General features: G+C 33.4%; 1 protein-coding gene across 1 annotated transcript; it reads left to right on the top strand.

Moving 5' to 3' along the window:
* The first annotated feature begins 2,661 nt into the window (after positions 1-2,661).
* LOC148613165 (proteasome subunit alpha type-1-like) lies at positions 2,662-18,987 on the top strand. Its single transcript, XM_088586366.1, has 11 exons — positions 2,662-2,751; positions 5,906-5,950; positions 7,199-7,300; positions 8,878-8,981; positions 10,903-10,991; positions 12,455-12,525; positions 13,341-13,470; positions 14,911-14,990; positions 15,740-15,811; positions 17,767-17,829; positions 18,729-18,987. Exons 1-11 carry the CDS (start codon positions 2,749-2,751, stop codon positions 18,819-18,821), a joined length of 852 nt encoding a protein of 283 aa, XP_088442492.1. The 5' UTR covers positions 2,662-2,748; the 3' UTR covers positions 18,822-18,987.
* The last annotated feature ends 218 nt before the right edge of the window (positions 18,988-19,205 follow it).

Below are 19,205 nucleotides of genomic sequence, written 5' to 3'. Positions count from 1 at the left end.
AAACGAGAACAAGAAGACATTGAATCTATGTCAGAGTGGTTAAAGGCCGTGAGGTCATTTTGAAACGAATGAAAGTATTAAGTAGGTCAATGAGGGTGCCAAAGCTATATCAGTTTTCAAAGACCCCGATGTAGCAAAAAACATTGTCTACTATATGTTGTCGTACCAGCAGACAAAGTCCAAAACAACATTGTTTTTGTCTGCAAAACGTATTATATCCAATGTTTATTATCAGAGTTAGACGTAGAAAGTAATAGCAGTGATAAGACCTATACTGCTACCACTCTCTCCAAAGAAGAAATTGTGGAAAACCATAAATCTGTGTTATCCTCTTTTGGTCTCTACTAAGGACGATGATTTTGATTTACCGTCTATGTACTGGATTCCTAAACTCCACAAGAATCCATACAAACAACGTCTCATAGCTGGATCTGCAAAATGTACCACCAAACCTCTTTCAAAACGTTTAACTTCTATACTCACAACTGTCAAAGAGGGTCTGCAGTCCTACCACAACACTTGTTACTCCCGTAGTGGTATTAATTCAATGGGGAATCTGAAAAATTCGAAAGATCTTTTGAAGACAATCAGTTCAAGACTATTATCTGAATATAATAGCATTAAAACCTATGATTTTTCAACACTTTATACTTCTATTCCCCAAACAGTTATAATCCCGACTTAAAAACATTATTCATCGTTGTTTTTTTTTTTCAAAAAGGTTGGTACACCTAGATATAAATATATACAGTTCTTGGAAGAGATTCCTCATATTGTGTAAGAACTAATTCAAAATCATCTTCCAAATATACAGAGAAAGATGTTTACAAAATGCTGCAATTTTTAATCGACAACATATATATATAGAAAGGTCTGAAAAATTCCCAACGATGTTAGGACTGTCAAATTTGCGATGCAAATTTTTGGTCGTTCCCTCCGCGGGACTCGAACTCGTACTAGCTGGTCGAGTGGTCTAGGGCACTGGACTTTGTGCAGGCGGTGTTGCCATAAATGTCACAGCGGTACGAGTTCGAGTCCCGCGGAGGGAACGACCAAAGATTTGCATCGCAAATTTGACAGTTCTAACATCGTTGGGAATTTTTCAGACCTTTCTATACGTTTACATATCTTCTCTGTATCAATTTGATCCGATGGAGCAGTGTAGCGAATAGAATCGTCACATTCTGAGACGTTGTATATATATATATATTTGTCCAGTGTGGTGGACGTGTTTTTCAACAAACGCTCGGCATTTCAGTGGGAACAAATTGTGTTCCTTTACTTGCTGACCTATTCCTCCACTCTTATGAGGCTGACTTTAAAGCTGATTTGATCCGAAAGAAAGAATATCGTTTGGCTAGATCCTTTTCTCAGTTTCCACTATATAGATGACGTATTATCTTTAAACAATCATAATTTCGGGAATTTGATACATTGCATCTACCCCAAAGAACTTGAAATAAAGGATACTACAGACACTGTAAGGTCAGTCTCATATCTTGACCTACACTTAGAAATCGATGGTCAAGGAAAACTATTGACCAAACTTTACGACAAACGTGATGACTTTTCATTCAGAATGTCAACTTTCCTTTTGTCTGTGGCAACATCCCTTCAGCACCTGCGTATGGAGTATTCATATCACAACTCATACGTTATGCCAGAGCTTGCCGAAACTACGCAGACTTTTTATATCGCGCTAGAACTCTAACAAATAGGCTTCTGGAACAGGCTTATGTTGCTACAAGATTGAAGTCATCACTACAGAAGTTCTATGGTCGTCATCATGAACTCGTGGATCGTTATGGTGTATCCATCAGCACCATGAAAACTGATTTATTCAACGGGTCATAGTTTTCCTTTTCTCGTTTGTCTACCCCGGACTTGACTTTTTATGAGCAACTCGGCGGGTGTTTCTAGAAAAGCAGAGGACGCTTACCCTACCGGTGCACCTGATCCATGCTCCCAGTTTTTAGTGGAGTCCGAGTTGCTTATTTACTTTTGCTAATTTGTATGTATGATCTTAGTTACTTTATGTTCTTTGTTGTGTATGTCTGTTTTCCATGTCTGGTCTTTCTACATCTACATTGGTAATCCGTAAAAAGCCTGTCCGGCTCATCACACGAATGGGGAAAAAACTAGTGAACGTCATCCAAAAAGGTGCTTTACAATATTTACATGTGAAAGGTGAAGTGCAGATAAAAACATGGCTAGCTCTCTACGGATTCTGGACATAGGATATGAGGCTGGTCTTAAATGCCTCATAGTCCTCCTGGTCGATCAGTTGTGCTGGTAAGGCGTTCCAGTCTATGAGTGTTCGAACAAAGAAGCTGTTTTTTCTCTGCTCACTAGTAGAGCCTAGTCTAATGAAACGCCTTTGGTAATGGGTTGATATAAAATTTATACATGGCGGGTCATTGGCGGATTTCCATGTTAATTTTGAATGCATTTGATTATTTCCAGTCCATTTCATTTGCTTTAATCGGGTAACTGGATCTAAATTCAGTAAACAGTATATAGATCTGTTTCCAATGACAGATTGCAAACTTGAGTGAAAAAAGTATCAAAACTATGTAGATTTTCTTGGAAGTTTTCCAAATTAATATTAAATTTTTCCGAATAATTTCTCAGCAACACCGGTTTATTTTCGTTTCGCAGTTTATACGTACGGAGTTATCTCCCTTTAAAGATCTCCTACGAGAAGGAAAAAAAAAAGCATTATTTTGCAAATCATACCGGCGAGACAAAATGGTAAGAAAAATCTGCTTTTTCTAGCACAAACTGTGTTCAGTTGTTTTCAAACATTTATATTTAGGGTAAACATTTTTGTGTATAAACCATCGTCTTCATTGAGAACATGCTTTACGGAAAGTGATACAAATCACACTTGTAGTTGTACTACTACTAGTTGTAGACCAAATGTAGTACATATAATGCTTTTTGTCGATTGCAACAACAAGACAACGAGCTTAACGTAGAAAAAAAATGTAATAAAACATAAGCTCTTTAAGTCTCAGGTTATTCTCTGATGAATAGGTGATAAAGAATAGAATAGACCAAAATATTTTTATACCCAAATTACGTGGCTAATTCAGTAATTGTAATGAAGAGCATATGCTCCTACAACGTAAGAGGTTGAAATTTCGTTCCTCCTAATCCCAAAAGTGATTACGTTCCTCCATACCCCAACTTCTTACTTCCAAGCACCATATTGCATAATGCTCATTTCGCTGTTCTTTGAAATCGGCAGAATTATAGTTCAATTTGTCATTTAAAACATTTTATATAGTTTCTGTACCATAATATGGCAGAAGGTGACCAAATTGAAGAAAAACAAAGGGTGCAGGATGTTTCGTAACCTGGTCATTTCGTACCAGGTCGTTTCGTACCTATACTCGACGTTACATACAATACATTTTCGAATTGAAGCTCTACTTTTTAAACTGCTGGGACTTACCGCTAGAGTTGTCTCTCTTTTATTTAATATGAAGATAGTTCGCATATATGCATGACGTGTTAGTACCAACGAGTCGCTTATTAGCTTTAATCATGCGTAACAAATCCTTATGGGAAAATCCTGTACTAATATCCGCCATGTTGGTTTCTACGGGACGATTTGTTTACAAACAAAGTTCGTAAGTTCCCGTCGAACTCCGGTGACAATCGTCTGCTTGATCAACTTCTCGGTATTGTATGTTGTTCGCGTAAAATAAATCTGAGATATCTGAAATAACGCTGAAATGCATTCTGGGTTCTTCGGTTTTTGGACAAACCATTTTAACGTAAACAACATCTCCTAGTAACCCGATCACTGTAAACATGGCCGACTTTTTACAATGTAAATATTGGCACCGAGAATTAAAATCTGATTGGAATTTAACGATTCAATGTTTAGGGAGAAGCTGTTTGGCTAAACGAATGAGCAAGTCATTTAAGACAATTTAAACGACGGTAGGTGTCAATAAGTTGTAGAAAATATTTTTATTCAAATTTTAACAGTATGTTATTTATGTGATGCTGAGTATAGGTAAATTTCAAAGTGGGATGTTTCGTACCTGGGTTATATCACACAGAGACATTTAATACCTATTGTTTAACATACAGCATTGTTATTTTTTAGAGGGTCCTTATAGATTACTACGTTGATGTTCGCTCCTTCTCAGTTATTTTCTGTTAAATTATCTCTTACCTTTAAGATTCATCTAAATGATTTGAAAAATATGACCGTAGCAAGTGTAGTTTGAAAACTTTTAAAGGTTAGCTGATATAATAAATTGTTCAATATATCTAATAAACATGACCATGTCTTCACAATCTTGCGAATTGTCGGGAAGAGTTTGCCCAGGTACGAAACATCTCACTATGAAATTTAACCCAGGTACAAAACATCTTGCTATGAAATTTAACCCAGGTACGAAACGTCTCAATTGAGGTACGAATCGACCTGGTACAAAACGACCAGGTTACGAAATGTCTAGCATTCAAAACAAATGACCTACCTGATGAGAAAATCCAGCAATCCTGGAAATCCTTTGTTAAAGCAGTTAAAATGAACTTCACATTTGGTTTTAAACTTTTGAGTGTGTAATTCCAGTTGATAAAATTACAGATTTTAAAATTTGCAAAACGAACATATAAAATTAACCAAAGAATTGCCTTTCCCAACTTTTAAGTTTGTTTTGTCAAAAATATATTGCATTTCATAAAATAAGTGACCTTATTCAAAATGGCTGGTCATTTTGACAACTGTCTTCATTACAAATGTTTTATAGGTATTTAACAAATATTTACGATTCAGATCACTCGATTTCCGGTATTAGTTAAACTTCTTTTATGTAGAAGAACATAATGAAATTTAATTTTTTAGGTTATGTTTATGAAGAATGGTGCTCAATATCGTAAGCGCCTCCACACTCGTGCAATGGTCTACTTCCGTGTTTATAAATTTCATAACATCTGTCAGAATGTTTTGGTTTTTTTTTCACAAAATGTACAATTTATGTTGACAATAGTAACGAATAAGGAGGAAATCTGCAAAAATGTATATAGGACAATCATCTGGTTATTGTGAATATCCACAATATGATCACTTATGCAAAGAACACATTAAGATTTACATGTAACCCACTCGTTAAATTTATGCTTCTTTGGCATGAGTGATAATATTTTAGTTACTCACTCTTTCCAATTAACTATCCTATTATTACAAACTTACATGTACATGTATGTCTTCACTTAACCTTTCAACAGTGGTCTTATGCATAGGTAGACCAAAGTGCCATTATGCCTCTGTGGCTTTGGACCATCTGAATGGTCAAGCAATTTCCTGTGGGTTTTACTGTCATTTTTCCTTGAAAGGGGTATTATACTTGATCCCCCATTGTTAAAGGAGAGTAAATATATATAAATGGTTTTAAGATAAACTTAATCTCTTTTGGAACTCAGTGTCCAGAGCTCTTTTCTTATTTCTATAAATCAAAACTGAATCCCAAAAGGGATTTAGATTAATACACAGTCACAGACAAAAAAAAATCTTGAAGCAAATACATGTAACTTGACATCAAGTAGTACAGATGTTCAAAATGTACAAATGTAAGACTGACACAATTGCCCAATATATATACACATGTAGTGGCATTTCACATTTATATAATATATGTCAAATTGTTTTGGTTGGTTAACTTGTTGTAGTGTACAAGTACAAATCACTACTATTAACACTCTGGCAGTTTATAATAAAATGTTTTCAGGGATCAAATTTCATAATTTTTTCCACTAGCTAATTTTAGCAAGTACTGAAAATTGCAACTTGCATTTAGCAAGTATTTCCCTTCACATTTGATCACTGGTTTTAAGTCATTTTAGTATGTATAATTAAGTTATACATATTTTTCTTTCTTTGTAGTTTCGTAATCAGTACGACAATGATGTTACTGTCTGGAGTCCACAGGTAAGAAATTTTTAAGACCACACGTACGCTAAGTCATATAAAGGATATTGTTAGATACACATGTATTTCCCACACACAGAATTGTTTATTTCTTATCACTGGCAGGATTCAACATGAACAGTGGTTTGATAGTCCTGTGCCTTACCTTAATGTAATTTAAAGGAGGACTGTAAGCTACATTGAAATTTAACGGGTAGTTCTTTTGGCGTACTAAATCAATGTCTTAAATTGTTATTAGTCCTTAAGGATGGGATCTCAAAATAATTTTGAAGGTCTCCCCAATTCATCTATCAATTATCCTGTGGGTCCTACTACTTAGCAAGAAAAGTTAGCATCAAGCCCTGATCTTGTGGAAACACTGTGACACCTACTGTTTTGTTGTTTCCAACACAATCCAACAAAAAACCCAATAAAAATATCAGGAATCCATGTTTTATACAACAAATACATGTAGGGCTAGAGAGAAATAGAAAGTACAATTGTATTACTGCCCTGTAAATTTATAAATGACACTCAGCTTTCAAAGTATCTATGGTGGACTGACTATTTACTATTGACTAACTTGTCTTAGCAACCACCTGTATTTATTAATAAATTGTCTTAGCAACCACCTGATTTCATTGATAAATAGTCTTAGCAACCACTTATATTCATTGACAAATCGCCTTAGCAACCACCTGTATTCATTAATAACTTGTCTTAGCAACCACCTGTATTCATTATTAACTTGTCTTAGCAACCACCTGTATTCATAAATGACCTGCGTTAGCAACCCAATCACCTGTATTCATTAATAACCTGCCTTAACAACCAGCAGTAATCATTAATTACTTGTCTTAGCAACCACCTGTATTCATTAATAACCTGCCTTAGCAACCATCTGTCTTCATTGATAACCTGTCTTAGCAACCACCTGTATCCATTAATAACCTGCCTTAGCAACCCCCAGATCCATTGATAACTTGTCTTAGCAACCATCTGTTTTCATTAATGACATGTCTTAAGAGACTATAATTAAAATATCCAAATGTACATTGTAGTCCATTCTATGTAAAGTTGACCTGTATATAAAGATTTGTCTTTTCTGACAATGGTTTTGCTCTCCCTAATGAGAGCTCACTTAAAACAGGGTTTTACTGTATTTAACCCCTTGCTATCGCAATATAAATGGCCAGCCTATGGTAAAACAAAAATAAAATGGAGTTTCTGTGATTTATTTCTGAATTTTACTTCCTTATTGATTAACAGGGCAGGATCCATCAGTTAGAATATGCAATGGAAGCAGTCAAACAAGGGTCTGCTGCTGTTGGTATCAAGTCAAAAACACATGCTATTCTTGTAGCTTTGAAGGTAAGGAAAATAGTTCATCTTAAAGTAATACATGGTAGTTTTAATGCAAATCTGCCCAGGTACACTTCAGTCAGCTTGAATTTTATTTTTCCACTTATTGTAATCAGGCATGATTTTTTTCTTGCTTTTTAGTGGAATTCCATTGTTTCAAATCGGTATTTTGCTGTTAAGATTCTTTTTTTTTAACTGTATTTTTACTTCTGATTTGGCCAATTTCCACTATATTGACCTTGTTAGTTCATCCCTGTACTAAACACAATTAAGTAAAATGTTGGCTTCACTTTAACTCCACTATGTCTCTAAGAAAACTTTGGTGAAGTTTTAATTTGGAGAAAACTATTGAATCCTTTATGATACACATTGTTTGATTGTAGGATAGTTAATTTTTAAATATGCAAGAAATAAGTTTTTAAAGCCTTTGTGTGAATTTTCGAAAAAAATTTTCCATGTACAAAATGTACCATGGTAATGTGAAAAACTGTTTAAAATGTAAATTAATGGGTGGTTCTGATTTAAAATGGTTGACGAACATGTTAAAATGAGTGAAGTTTATTACGGAGAAATTGATCATACATGTACATGTATTGTATTTTTCTTACTGTAAATCCTGTCTTAGCATAGCCTTAACATAACCCTTTTGAGCTGAAAGATTTGTTTGCTAAGACGAAAAAAAAAATAATGTACTTTTTTCCTGCTACCAGCCAGAAAAAGTAGGATTGGTTGGTAGAAAAATTTTTTTCTTTTTCTTTCACATTTATATACTTGTGCTTAAGGTCAGGACCAACATGATGCCTACATTGGTGCTGTCAAGTAACCATACACTCATCATTTTTGATGTTTACATTTAGAAAATATGCATCAACAAAATTTGTGTTTTTTGGAATTGATCATAGTACACGCTATCTTTCCTTGTGTGTGCACTCATTCAACCGAATCAAAAGTGCACATTAGCTGAAAAGGTCCTGGCCACGTTATCATACATATAAATGCCAAAAATCGGAAGACGGTGAAGGCAAAACATGGATTTTTTTAACAATTCAAACAAAAAACGTTTAGGGTCAGCAGCAAAAGATAAGATCGGTTAGGTAGCAGGAAACACAACTATTTTTTTTTGGCGTAAAGAAAGTGTACAGATTGAACAGTTGCACAATGCTTTGTTAATAGACAATCTTCAAAGACATTTTGCTTAGTCAGGTTTCAAGTTTATATATGGGCAGGGTTCAGTTTAGACAGGTTTCAGGTTTATTTAGGGCATGGTTCAGTTTAGACAGGTTTCAGGTTTATATTAGACAGGGTTCAGTTTAGACAGGTTTCAGGTTAATTTAGGCAGGGGTCAGGTTAGACAGGTTTCAAATTAATTTTAGACAGGGTTCAGTTTAGATGGGTTTCAGATTAATTTTAGGCAGGGTTCAGTTTAGACAGGTTTCAAATTAATTTTAGACAGAATTCAGTTTAGACGGGTTTCAGATTAATTTTAGGCAGGTTTCAGGTTAATTTTAGGCATGGTTCATTTTAGACAGGTTTCAATGTACATGATATACTGTATGCTGTAAATTTGTTTTTTTTTTAAATTTTAGCGTGCTCCTTCAGAGCTATCTGCCCATCAGAAGAAAATTTTACCTATTGATGACCATGTTGGTGTGGCTATTGCTGGATTAACCGCTGATGCTAGATTATTAAGGTGAAACAATACTGCAGTTTTAATATGAGGAATGCATTGGCCTTAAGTGCTAGTGAAGTCTGAAGCATAAAGTACTAGGTTCTATTTTCAACAAAGTAGACGTTAAGGCATTTATCATTTTTATTAAACAGCAAAAAAAAAAAATTTCAGTCTTATTATGGTATCACCCTGACATCATTATAGTCTGTTACAGAGTTAGAAATAGTAGCCTGCCCGCCAGCCCGTGACTGGCAATTTTGGGCAGGACTGGCCAATTTTAGCAAAAATTTATATAGCCATATAGTAAATTTATTGAAAAATTGTATTCAGGATTGGCTAGAATTTGAGTGAGTTTCCTACCCTGTCTATTATCTTTAGTTTTGTGTCTACACTTGCCCCAAATGTTCAGGGTTCAACCACTGCTGTTGTATCATGCTATGCTCCGCAAAGGTCTTTATTCTTTATTGAGTAGGAAGTACATGTAGCTTTTTTGAAAATGTGAAAGTAGTTCTTATCAAAACACATGGATGTCTTTAAAATGTTTTGTCTAGGCAGCCTTTTTGACTATTTCTAAAGTTCCAACAGATTGTGATGAAGTGTTTTGATTTGACAAGTTTCTCAAGGGTCAGTATTATGAATTTTTAAAAGAATTTCTTTACATTTGAGAGCCAGCTCTACTTGCTTATTATACCGCTGCTTTGTGAGAGTATCTAGTCATCTTGATGTCTGTCCATCTCACTTATTGTCTGTCTGACCACAACTTTTTCGTTATAGTTTTCTCCACTACAACTTCTTATTGTACTTTGTTTCTACATGATATTTTGATAGAAACTTGAAAAAGGTATACCATATCGTGGGATTTGATTTCAAACTGAAGTGACAGAACTTCCTGTTTGATGAGTCATGATAACTCATTTTGACCCTATGGTTACAGAGGAGTGGAGTAAGAGTGGGGTGTGTTTAATTTATTGCACTTAAGGAGGTAGACCTTGGGTAAGGGACATAACTCTTAAAAATCATTGGAACGTTTGCATTGAGCATTGAGCATTTCACATCAATATTATGTAAGCATCAAATTAACTTGGATTGATTTTATTCTTCTTCAAATGAAAGCTGGAGAGGCTTTGGTGAAATTGAATATGATACAAACATATCACTGATTTCAAGAGTTATATCCATTACCATTGGTTTACCTCCTTAAATGCTCACAGTTTTTCTAGTTTTTACTTGTTGGCTTTAAGGTTAATATATAACAAAAGCGGGGTTAGACTAGACAACTGGCTTTTCTCCATACTTTCTTGTTTCGGAGGAAATATTATAAAATTGTAGTGCATAGTTACTTAAGATTGCATGAAAAGATTTGAATGAGACTTGCACAGATACAAAAAAAGGTAGATGGATGAATGAAAAGGGCAATCCATCTATTGGTTCAAATTTTATGATTGGTAAATTGATGTTCCTGTTATGATGTTTTGGCAGGAGAAATCTGACAGTGAAATTATCAAATTTACTTATCATGAATTATCATAATGAATTGAATCGATTGATAAATCACTACTATCTGTTTAATGATATGATCATTTATAATATATATAACAAGAATAGGTATTGTGTATATGTCAAAGAGACAACAATCCCACTGGAATGAAAATGTCAGCTCAAGGCCACACGTTGGTCTTCAATGAACGACGAGGAAACCCTCACACTACAGGGCATGCTGCAGGTGGCCTCAAAACATCATTATACACAGGTACAGTGAAAGAGTTGCCCTTATATACTCAAGTAACATAGAAGTAAACTAAAGGTGAAAATGAAATGAGACATATAGAGGCCAGAAATTCCGTACTTGGGACAGGTGCAAAAAATGTAGCGGGGTTAAAGTACTTTGATGTGATAGTCTACAATCAGTATTGTTATGTTCTTTTTTTTTGTTATTTTGTAGCAATTATATGAGATCTGAATGTCTGAACTCCAGATATGCTTACGATCAACCGTTCCCAGTATCTAGACTGGTAGCAAATGTAGGAAACAGTATCCTTTATAACATTGCCATAGGTATCTTGATACAGGAATGACCATACACAACAGCATTTGGAATGATTTTAAAAATATTCAACAGATTTAAAAATGCTGAATTTTGTTGAAGCCAGGTTTGATTGTTAGAGTCTATAACTTTGATCTTAACAAAGATTAATGGATTTTTCCTCATAAGACATGTCCAACTTTACTCTCTGCTCAGTAATTTTATAAATTTTATTTTGAAATAGTTGCACTTTAATCTGTATTGTATCGTATCAATATCTCAATACCTCACTTAAATTATGTATCATATTGTGACCAAAAGTATCTTAATACATGGATATAGCAATTAAGGGTTTCATCCTTAATCCCCGAAAAAAAAGACATCGTTTTTTTTTTTGGTTTTTTTTTGCATTATATTCCTACTCAATGTATGGTTTGTATATTTGAATGGCTTTTTGTGTTCGTCTGTACATTATTTTGTTCTTCCAAATTTATTTGTAGTTATCTCGACACTTTATCAATTAATTGATTTTTCAAATTTGGTATGTGGCTTAATGAAAATAGGTCAGATGTTATAAATGACATTGGTTGCTGTCCATAATTTACTCCTTTTTTCATGGGACTGTCATTTTTCACTATAGGGAACAAGTTAAATAGAATACCTACAAAAACGTAGTACAACAGCTCATGCAGCTTCATGTTTTTTAAAGAGACTGGCCATTCAAAAATTATGCAGTGGATGGCACATGACAAACTTTGTTAAAAAAAAAAAATTCTGTCCATTTCATATACCGGTAACTAATGCATCCTTTCTCAAAGTGGGATGTTGGTTTTTTTGATAAACTGCAAAACTTGGTTGCTTTGCTAGGGAACTTAAAAATAATTTGCATGCCATTCTTTTTTGACTTGAAAAGATCTTTTTGACATACATATGATAAAAAACATTACATTGTAACATTGGAACATAAAATCAGTTGAATGAAATTTACAATGTGCCACCAATATCAAAGGAACTGTCTGGTTTTTACATAGGCAGTATCTTAAAATGATTGATTTTCAAAGCTTCAAATTAGTGTTAGTCTGAGAACAAGGACTGTCAATTTCTGATCTTGGACCTTTAATTTTTTTTTACATTGGTCCTTGACCTTCAAACATTTTAATTAACACTTTAATGTGGACTTAAGCTTCAGGGCCTAATCTAGACATTGATTGCAAGGAGAAGTTTTAGTAAATTCTTGTTTGAAAAAAAAAATGATATTGACATTTTTGTCCATGTAATCTATACAAAAACTTCTCCCTATCACAAACAAATGGGAGAAGTGAGCACAAACAAGGAGAAGTTTTTGCTCATTTCTCCTGCTTGATTTCTTCAAGTCGACCTTTGGTTTGAAACTTGCAAGTCCAGGACCTTGCACTCTTGAAGGAAAATTTGAATCCCTGTGATTTTATTTATGTCCTTAACCGATGTCAAGAATCACAGATTCCAACACAGAGGTACGGTCGTAGACCATTTGGCGTAGGACTTCTAGTAGCAGGTTATGATGTAAGTTTTCTATAGCTAATTAAAGAAGAGTCATTTCTACTGTTCAAAGATAAACACATTTATCTTACAGGGATTTTCAGAAATGGGTGAACTCTTGCAAAATTTACATCAGTTTTCCTGTTACTTTTTTTTCATGCTACTTAAAATACCACTGACATCCCTGTGGACAGTATTATTTTAAACAATATAATCAGATAGCTTTATTGGCATTAAATATAAATAAAACTTGAACTTATGGAAGACCGACAGACTCAAGCAGTAAAAGGAAAAAGTTTGAATATATATCGCAGGGATCCTTTTGAAATTTACCTATTGTGACATAATGTGGCTCAAATATGGTCATTATTTATTTGAAAACTAATCAAGAAGTAGATGAAATGAAATGAAAACAAGACACGTGCTTACCTGTGTGTCCCTTATTATTATTTTTTTTACAAGGGTTAAAGTATTTTTAACCCAGGTGAAAGTCTTGTCGGCGATCTTCGGAAGTAATGGCGAAAAATAATTAGATCAGAGCTATTGATCTTCCCTGATTTAATAAAGGTTGTTTTCACAATATTCTGTAGGTATTATCGACATTTATTGCTTCAATTGCATTACTACAAACTTATTTCATTGAATCAGCAAAATTTAGTAGAATCAAAACTGAACAAATTTGGCAGCTAATGCAGCTTTAAATAAGTACATTTTTTTATAAACTTTCTTGTAAAATAGTCCCACACCAATCTGAATTTTGAGGGAATTTGATGCGTTTTTAAAACATACAAAAAAGAAATATGGTCATAAAAAGGTATCATTTTCATATGTATTTTCAGTCACAAGGTCCTCATATCTACCAGACATGTCCATCTGCAAATTATTATGATTGTAAAGCCATGGCCATTGGAGCCCGATCACAGTCAGCTAGAACATACCTAGAGAAATTTTTGGACCGATTCCTTGACTGTAGGTATTTTATAGAAGGTAAAAACGGACAGGTATGGTGAAAATGTAACTTACGTGGCAGTGTACAACCTTCATGGTAAATAGAAAATAGTAAATATTTTCAGAGTTCACTGAAAGGTCTTCAAAAGTTCAATAAGAGTAAACTCACCTTTTACGTAAGCTCAGTAAGGCCCTGGAAAAAAAATAAAATCCATAGTAACAAAACGATGACAAGGTAAATTTTAAAGAGTTTGTGGGTTTTTAGGGCCTCCTCTTTGGTTTTGAGAGGGTCTCCTTACATTTTGTAATATATATCATATGTATCATTTTAATCAGGACACAAACTGTCATCATTTTCTTCAGGCAATGTGCAAGTAAAAAATATCTTTTTGGCTTTTTTCTGACAAACAAAACGATGTTTCATAATGCCTTTAACTCTCACTGGAATTGCTTGAGAACATAGAAATAATATTTGTTTGGCTTTATCCTGAATTTTTTTAAGGGAGGTAAATTTTGAATGAAAGCCAATCGGTGAAACAAAGAATATCCTTTTCATTCAGACTGTAACTTAGGCTTGGGAGATTTTTTTGTGTGTATGAGTTGAAATTTTCACAGGAAAATTGCAACATGTTTCCTTATGTCTAAATATTCCTAGCAAGACCTTGTGTGCAATATCTTGTTATTAAGTAACACTCCGTGTAGGAATCATGCTACATATGCTTTATGGCTAGAAAGTCTATGTATTTTTATTTTTTGATATTTTGTTTAAAGTGTCATAGTAAAGAGAAATTAAATGTGTGACTTTTCCTATAGGTTGTGTTCTTAAGATATAAAAATTATATAGAGTACTGTAGAATTCAAAATTAAGGGAGATAACTATAAATGACACTGAAATACAAAAAGAAACTGTTGGATTTTCTGTGTGGATTATCTTGTAAGAGCAGACTGATTGGAATGAATGATAAGTCATTTCATCATATAGACCAATAAAGCAACTTAATAACGAAAATTAAAATGTGTGGCCCTTTTGGGTTGTTTCACATTTTACAAAATTTGCATGATTCTTACAAAGACTGCTACTAAACAAGTCTAAAGTATCTGGATACTGCTACATCTTTATAACTACGTAGTTTCAGGATACTGCTACATCAGTATAACTACATAGTTTCAGGAAATATTTATTTTTAATAAAAAAAAAAATCTTGTTAATCAAAGGGAATAAGTCCTTTCATTGTGAATTTTGTCTTTTTCAATGTAAGTCCAGAAATAAAAATTGATATTATGAAATGAAAAAAAAAGTTGTTTCACAGAAATAAATTTATCTGTTAACATGATAATATCAATGCACTGACTTGACATTAAGCTAATGTAACACATATGGATGAGAAAAGATTTTTTTTAAATATTGTGACCATCTTTTTAAACTTGCTGCATTTATATGTAAAATCATATTTCCTTCAGGTGATTTAGAAGAGCTGGTAAAGCATGGCTTGAGAGCATTAAGAGATACACTTCCACAAGAAGTTGATCTTACTACAAAGGTACGCTACATCAAAATAGATCAGGGAAGTTTTAAATTAGTCTCATCTTTTTACCATTTCTATTATACCCCCAATTAAGGAGGTAGACCTAGGGTAAGGGACATAACTCCTGAAATCAGTGATATGTTTGCATCATACTCAATTTCATCAAAGCCTCTCAAGCTTTCGTTTGAAGCAGAATAAAATTAATCCAAGTTAATTAGATGCTTAGACAAGATTGATGTAAACTTTCCAATAATTTATGTCCCTTATTACTCTAGGTCTACCTCCTTAACAAGTGGGTGATATATTAGAATCACTTTGTCTGTCATTCCATTTTTATGTCGCAATTATCATGGGTGCCAATAGATGGATTGATTTCAGATTTGGTGTGCTGCTTGGATAGGCCGTATGTTGTAAGTGATTTTGGTTGCTGTCTTTCATCTTCCTGTAAGAGTGGGAATATACATAGCATGACAACATGTACAGCTTCATGTTTTATTGAAGTGTTAGGATCTCTCTTCTCATTAACAGTGACTTATATTTTAATGAAGTTTTAAGGTCTCTCTATTCATTAACAGTATCTTATATTTTAAAGAAGTTTTAGGATCTGTCTTTTCATCAATAATAATTAGGATCTCTCTATTCATTAACAATATCTTAATATTTTTCATTGTAAACAAAAATGTTCAAAAGTATAGGAAATAGTTAAGTGGAACTTTTTCATGTGTTCTCTTTACAAATCTGTTTTTATTTGGACTTTATTTCAGAACTGTTCACTTGGAATTGTTGGTAAAGGAATGGACTTCACCATTTATGATGATGAAAGAGTGGCCCCATATGTATCCTTAAAAAGTAATTGTTTTACATAAAGAATTATCTATATCTGGTCATCAGTCAAACCCCAATTGCTACCATTATGGTAAATGATGGTCTGATGATTAATTAGATCATTATGATAATGTCATCAACATATCAACTATACTGTTTAAACTGCAGGTTTCATTAAGTTTGTCCTGTGGCATCTTCTTGCTGCCTGTTTGTATTGTAGTATAAAAGTACTTCTCTGTCTAGGAATCAGTTAGAATATGTATAAGGTGTGGCATATAATGGAAAAAAAAGATTTTTTTGTATGAACAAAGTATTTATACCTGATATCATCCAGAAATAACCATCAAGGTGTTTGTAAAATTTACCTTTTTAGGATATTGATTGGTCAAACTTAGTTGAAATGCACTGTGAAAAAAATAGCCACACTTTTTCTTTATATAAACAGTCAAAAAATATCTACATTGCAGATCCTTCAGGATAAATTTAAATAGTTTTCAGTTTTTTTCAGATGTACTAATTATATTTGAGGCCAAAAAAAAAAAACACACAAATTGAAAATTATGATGTGTCACCCATTGGCCAATCCAATTTACGAAGTTAAAGTAAATAAAGAACCAGGGACCAGTTTCACAAAGAATTTTGATCTGAGATTTTCCTCAAATACTTCAACTAATTTTTACCAATCAAATCACTAGAAAATTGAACATTTTAGGACAAACTCAAGGATTTAAAGAAAACCTTAAGTAGAGATTTTTCCATGGAATCAAGGCCACCAAAGTTAAATGACAAGCCATTGACTTCTCCACTGTTTCTTATATTATAAACTTTTGGTCTGTCATTTTTTTCTACAAAAACTCTAAATTTGGCATAGATTACATGATGTCACACAGTTCAATGTCTGATGGAAATCTTTGGCCTTAAAAAAAAACAAGGTCTGGTTAAAAAAAATTGTTCAATCATCATATTTTAAGATGAATTGTTGATAGATTTGGTCAGACTAACAAATTGACAATTTTCAGCAGGTTTGCATGTAATGTTTATGTTCTGTCTAATGAAACAAATTTACTTAATGTAAGTATATATCAGTTTCATGGTAGCATGCTTGGCTGAAGTGGGGAGGTCATGGGTGGCATCCTGTGGCAGTGTCACATGTAGACTTTGATTATCCACAAAGTTTAATGTTGGCATAGAGAAGATAGAGTGACATTGGCTCAGAACACTGTAAACATACTAACTTTGTTAATTTTGTGGTGGAAATAAAATGTAAAATATAACATGCAAAAATCAATTTTTAACCTGTACAATGCTAATCATTCTTTGAAACTGTGAAAATTGATGCATGCTAATATGTTCAATTGACAGAAGCAGTTAAAATTAGCCACCATGACAGTTAATATGTTTATATTTGTCATAGTCAAAATAATATGTTTGATTGGGGTGCCATACATGTACCTACTTTTGTACACACAGGGTGTGAACAAGAAAATTAAAAAATCTAGCTAGGCATGTCAAAGACTTTTTCAAGGCAGGATCTGTTGAAGTTATTGTGTCTTCTTGTCCTGGAATGGATAAAATATCTTCCATAGGAGACAAAACCAAAATCAATCAAGATTGAGGTTGACAGGCCATTTGTTATTGGGACTTTTAAGGTTAAGGTTTGGTGCAGTGTTCTAGGATTCTACTTGTCCATCACATTGGGCAAGTGCAGTTTTGCTGTGTGAAAGTTGTATATTTTATTTTACTTTCCCTTTAATTGGCTAGTAGAAAACTTGAATTTTTCCAGGATTTGTTTAATTAGGAAAGCAGACTTTAAATGTGAGAAATTTAATCTTTATTTGGAAAAATATTAGTACAAAGTGTTTCAAAAATTTTTAACTCAAATCATTTTAATTTTGAAGTTCTAAAAGTCAATTGTAATTAATGTAAATGATTGTTTTTTACATGTTTCCTTAACATTGTTTCTCAGCTGCAATTGATAGAAGGGGAGGAAAGAACTAATGCAAGACCCCCAGCAGAGGGTGCTGGTGAGGTAAGCTCACATATAAATCAGTACCAGACAGGGAATGTATTCTACTAACAATTTTCAGAGCAGTTAAAATGAAACATACAAAAACTGTGTAGAGTGTGGGGATCATTTTTGCCAGGTTTTTGTTTTTGCTACCCTCAATTTTGGCTGATGATATCATGTCTTCTTTCAAAAGCTTAACTGGAATAATAAATCATTATTAAATATTGTAATTTATTGCTAAATTTAAGGAAAAAAGTCCTGCCCAAATGGAAGAAACAGATATTTGCATGCGTAATACATTTTTACATATAATATAAGGCCCAGTAACTTAGAAGGTAGATTTTCACCCAACCATCACAAAAAATATGAGGTGTGTGGGAGGATTTTACTTTTTATTCCTTACCAGATATTTGCTAGCCTTATTTTAGCTCTTTTAGGTAATGATATGTTCGAAATCCAGAGAAGGAACATCATTTTAATCACCAAGAAATGAAAGATTGTGTGGAGTAGTATCTCAATAGTAGTAACAGATGTGAAAAAAAACCTGATTTTGAAATTCCAGCCCCAATTTTTTTTTATATTTTTGTCAATTTTTAGGGGGGGGAGAGGATGAAAATCTACTAATTAATTTTATTTGGCCTAACTGTGGGAAATAAAAAATCATATCTTATATGTGATTTTAAGATAATATTTTTTTCACTGTGATTGTGATCTGCTTAAAGAAATTGTTTTACCCAGATTCATTGAGCAAATTTTTTTTTTTGGTGGTCTACAGTTATGTAGAGTGATTTCATTTTAAATACAAAAGTTTTGAAAATGAGTTCCACTGGCAAATTAGGAACACTGTTATGCTTTCATCAATTTACATGTTTATTACCACACTGGCAAAACTTTTCATATGTTTTAAAACTCCATTTTAGGCTGCCATGGAAACTGAAGGTGAAGATAGACAAGGTGAAGGTCAGGATCCACAGCCAGCTGATGCTCAAGCTGAGGAAAGAATGGACCAATGATATTGAGATTCGTTATTTTCTTCTACTGTCATTCTCCATCAACATCACAATGTACAAATGTACAATGTCCTTCACACATAATGTACTATTGAACTGTAAGATTATATGAAGAAATATTGGACTTGCTTTGTGCGTTCATTTGTTAATAAAACTATCTAATTATTTATGTGCATATGTTTATATTGTACTGTTACTTGTGTCAGATGCTTCCTGTAACCCTTACATAAAAATACAAATTCAGAATGGTGAGACTGTTCAGGGTACACACAGCCTTTATTATACCCCATGCAACAAAGTTTTGTACGGTATAATGTTTTTGACCTGTCAGTAGTTTTCCTGACTTTTTCTTAACACTTGCAGACGTTGAGCTGATCTTTTATTTTC

The sequence above is a fragment of the Perna viridis genome, chromosome 6 (genome assembly GCF_037379345.1).
Source record: "Perna viridis isolate PV_CMFRI_1.1 ecotype Kerala chromosome 6, ASM3737934v1, whole genome shotgun sequence".
Taxonomy (NCBI): Eukaryota; Metazoa; Mollusca; class Bivalvia; order Mytilida; family Mytilidae; genus Perna; species Perna viridis.
The sequence above is the reverse complement of the archived record's forward strand: the minus strand, read 5'-3'. Positions and strand labels throughout refer to the sequence as shown.

Excerpts from the sequence above, each read along its gene's own strand:
- LOC148613165 (XM_088586366.1), top strand. Across the intron at positions 12,526-13,340 it reads TTCTAGTAGCAGGTTATGAT|TCACAAGGTCCTCATATCTA; the intron begins GTAAGTTTTCTA and ends ATGTATTTTCAG. Across the intron at positions 13,471-14,910 it reads TTTGGACCGATTCCTTGACT|GTGATTTAGAAGAGCTGGTA; the intron begins GTAGGTATTTTA and ends TATTTCCTTCAG.